This window comes from Vigna unguiculata, chromosome 5 (assembly GCF_037176805.1).
Source record: "Vigna unguiculata cultivar grain cowpea cultivar isolate G323 ecotype 2 chromosome 5, ASM3717680v1, whole genome shotgun sequence".
Lineage (NCBI taxonomy): Eukaryota > Viridiplantae > Streptophyta > Magnoliopsida > Fabales > Fabaceae > Vigna > Vigna unguiculata.
Genome location: NC_140796.1, coordinates 8,485,163 through 8,488,705, shown reverse-complemented (window position 1 = coordinate 8,488,705; position 3,543 = coordinate 8,485,163). Strand labels below are relative to the sequence as shown.

The window sequence follows — 3,543 nt, the reverse complement described above, 5'->3', positions numbered from 1 at the left end:
TCTATTAGATTTTTTTTTTTACATATTAAGAAGAAATGTGTTAAAAAAAATGAGGAGATTTGTGTAAATTTTAAATTATCTGCACTGAAAATATGAGCATGTGGGTAGGTGTTGTATGTGCAAATAGGGCTGGTTTGTTGAATGAAAAGGACATTCAATTATTAGGTTTCTTGATCCCAAAGAACATAGATATGAGTAGGGTCAAAAATATATCACTGAATCAAATAACAATGAGTTTGCCTATGAAAAAAATATTTGTAAACAGCAACAATATTTACAAGTTGCATTTTTAATTTATGATATATTTGTTGATATATAGGAAATGTTAATAAAAATAAAATAGAGATAATAAAATATTAGATGTCAACTTCTAGAAACAGAGAGTCCCTAATTAATTAGAATTATTCTAAATATAATTTTTAAAGTAATTATCATAAAAGTTGAAATTTTTATCATAGATGACATTTTATAGTTGAAGGATATATAGTAAAGAGATTTTGACATCGTTATTTTAATTAAATTATAAATTATTTTAGTTTTAATAAGACCTTACAAAGAGATCACTTTATTAATATAAGGACAAAAAATACATACACCAATTTTTTCGCTAAAAGATAATACAATTCTTATAAAAGAAAAATATAATTACCTATCCCAATGCATAATATACCAACTAAATGACCGACTTCAACATAATCATTTCAATTTCGATTTGATAAAGGTTCGTTACAGAAAAACAAGTTTCATCATAGTTCTATCAAGGACTGAAGTGACATTTACTAGAATTTAGGCCAAGTTATAGAAAGAGAATACGGTAAGTAAGAACATTATTATATGGACTTTATAATAGATTGACGGATGATAATATTTTAACTACTAAATTTTGACAATTTTCTCTTATAATATGATATGTTATTTTATAAGTGATTTTAATATATTGAGAATGAGAAAAAGAAAAAATGAAAAATTACTTAAAAAATGACACATAAGATTATAAGGAAAAGTTGTCAAAATTTAATAGTCAAAAAATCATTTTCCTATATTGATTAGGACTCAACCTGACACTCAAATATCAATATTAAATGTTTAAAAGTTGATCTAAAATTTATGGACTCAAAAATTGAATCTAAATTCATCTTATATTACATTAATTTAACTGTTATTATCAAGAAGGGGTTATTATCAAGAAGGGATTCACTGAGAGATTATATTTGTAATCTTTTGTTATTATGTGTGTATTCTTTTAATCTTTATAACTACAATATTCCCTTGATTTTAGGAATAAAAATGATTTATATTATATTTACCTGTAAACAAAGTGTTAATTCCGGAAAGGAAAGTGAAAAGTAAAAGAAAGAAAAAAGAAAAATGACTGAAAAATGTTAAGTGATTTGTTTTGTTTTATAATAATTTTATATGAAGATATAAAAATATATTTATTTATTATTTAAATTTAGAAAATTAAAATACTATAAATATGTGGTATTTTGTCAAATTTCTTATATTTCCAAAACTTAAAATCTCAAGACCAAATGATGTTATTTTGATTATAAGAAATAAAGTGAGAAATAAGCTGAAGTAAAGTTGTTTGGACGTGAAAAGTACGATAAAAAGTGAGGGAAAAGTTTGAAGCATTGATGTAATATACTAAAAATTTTCTAGATATTTAAAAAGTAATTTTAAAAATATAAGTTATTGTTAAAATGAATTTCAAATTAAAATGAGAATTATTATAAAATCAGAAATTAAATTAAAAAAAAATTATTAAAATAAATTATTTTTCAAAATATTTAAATTAAATAATATTTTCTAAATTATTTATTTTGTTATAATATAAAAACATATATATTAATAAAATATGAAATTATTTTATTCACTCCTTATTTTAAAGTTCTTAATTTAATTATTTTTATAATATAGAAACGTATATTTATAAAATATTAATTTATTTCATTTAATAATTTTTTTATTTTATTAAAATATAACCATTTTAATAATATTTACATTGATAATCGATTACGCGAAAAATATGGTTAATTATATGTTTATTTATTCACAAATCTACTCGTTCAATCGTGGAAAGTTTTTCATTAAAAATGATCTCATTTTTCTTTTATGGTCATCAAAAAATAGTAATTCCTTATATATGGTAATTTTAAGCTACCATTGATTGATCAAAAGTACATACATAACTTGAAGTAGGACAGAAGAAGCTTAAAAAAGAGGTGTATTAGAAGTACCTTCGAAATATATATAACAAGTTTACAACTTAATTTTAATCATCATTAGTGAAAGTGGGTAAATTTTGAATTTCATGATTTTTTCTTTTTGAATTTAGTTAAGGGCTTTCATCCCTACACTTATCTAAATCCTCCTCCAACATTTCTATCATCTTCTCTTTCTCATATACTGCTTCCAAGAGCCTACTATTTTCTTCTCTCAGAGCTTCAAACTGGTAAATTATTCCTGCAATTTGAGCTTCAATGGCTTCATCACTCAACTCAAACACACTCTCCACCACTCTAATGAAACGCCACAAACTCACCACAACCAAAAAACCACCACCTTTTCCCACCAAGAATGCTTCCAAAAATATAGCCCCAATCACCACAACTCCATCAACAACATACCCCACATGCTGGAAAAACGAAGAACCTAACCCCACAAGTAAAGCCACTGTCTTTGCTGCAAGAAAACTCAGAATACCAATCCCAATCCAATGGAACCATTCTTCTGCTACGCTGCTTCTGCGTCTCTCGCACGAAACTAGAGATGAAGATAGCTCGAGCGTTGTGATGACGAGGTCTGCAACAAGCAATAAGATTGTGAAGACGTGAAGCCATGTTGAATCAAGGAAAATGGCCAAATGGGTGCGCCATGCTGCTCTGCTATTGGAATCTTGTTGGCTGGATGTGTTGAATAGAAGCAACCATCTTTGTCTTCTCTTCCATGATTTCACCAGAGTTTGGAGTGATGAATCTAGTATTTGCATGGAAAATTGAGTTTGGTTGGTTTCTGAGGAAACATCGACAGGTTTTAAGGTTTTCATCGATGAGAAGTGCAGAGTTTGGTGATAAATTCATGATTTTAATATGACTGGGAAATGATGATTATCTTTGACGAATTTGATGTGGCATGTTGGTGAAGTGCAAGTAAGGTCTGAAATGTTTTGCAAGATTTAGCTTTGGGGTCACGTTATTAGACGCCACATTATTTGCATTAGCTTGTCGTCATATTAGAAACTCAATATTTCTTTTATTAGATTTTCTCGTGTATATTATATTATTAAGAAATATAAAAATGAATTTTAATTTTAAAGTTTATCTCATTTATCATCAATTTTTTAAATATGGATGAAATTAAACTTTTATTTATTTATATTTTTATAATAATTATTATTATTTTTAATTGTGTAATTTGAAAATTTAATATTTTTAAATATTAAAATATTATTTAATAATGTAGAATTTTTTATTTTGTATTTATTGGTTATAATTTAGGTAAGTTACACTAATAAGTTAGAATAACAAAAGATCTTTCAGC

General features: G+C 25.5%; 1 protein-coding gene across 1 annotated transcript; it reads right to left on the bottom strand.

Annotated features, from left to right (window-relative positions):
- Positions 1–2,145: 2,145 nt before the first annotated feature.
- Positions 2,146–3,107, bottom strand: LOC114185974 (voltage-gated hydrogen channel-like protein). The gene has a single exon (XM_028073965.2). It carries the CDS (start codon positions 3,047–3,049, stop codon positions 2,339–2,341), a length of 711 nt encoding a protein of 236 aa, XP_027929766.1. The 5' UTR covers positions 3,050–3,107; the 3' UTR covers positions 2,146–2,338.
- Positions 3,108–3,543: the final 436 nt, after the last annotated feature.

Excerpts from the sequence above, each read along its gene's own strand:
- LOC114185974 (XM_028073965.2), bottom strand. The coding sequence starts at position 3,049 with ATGAAAACCTTAAAACCTGTCGATGTTTCCTCAGAAACCAACCAAACT.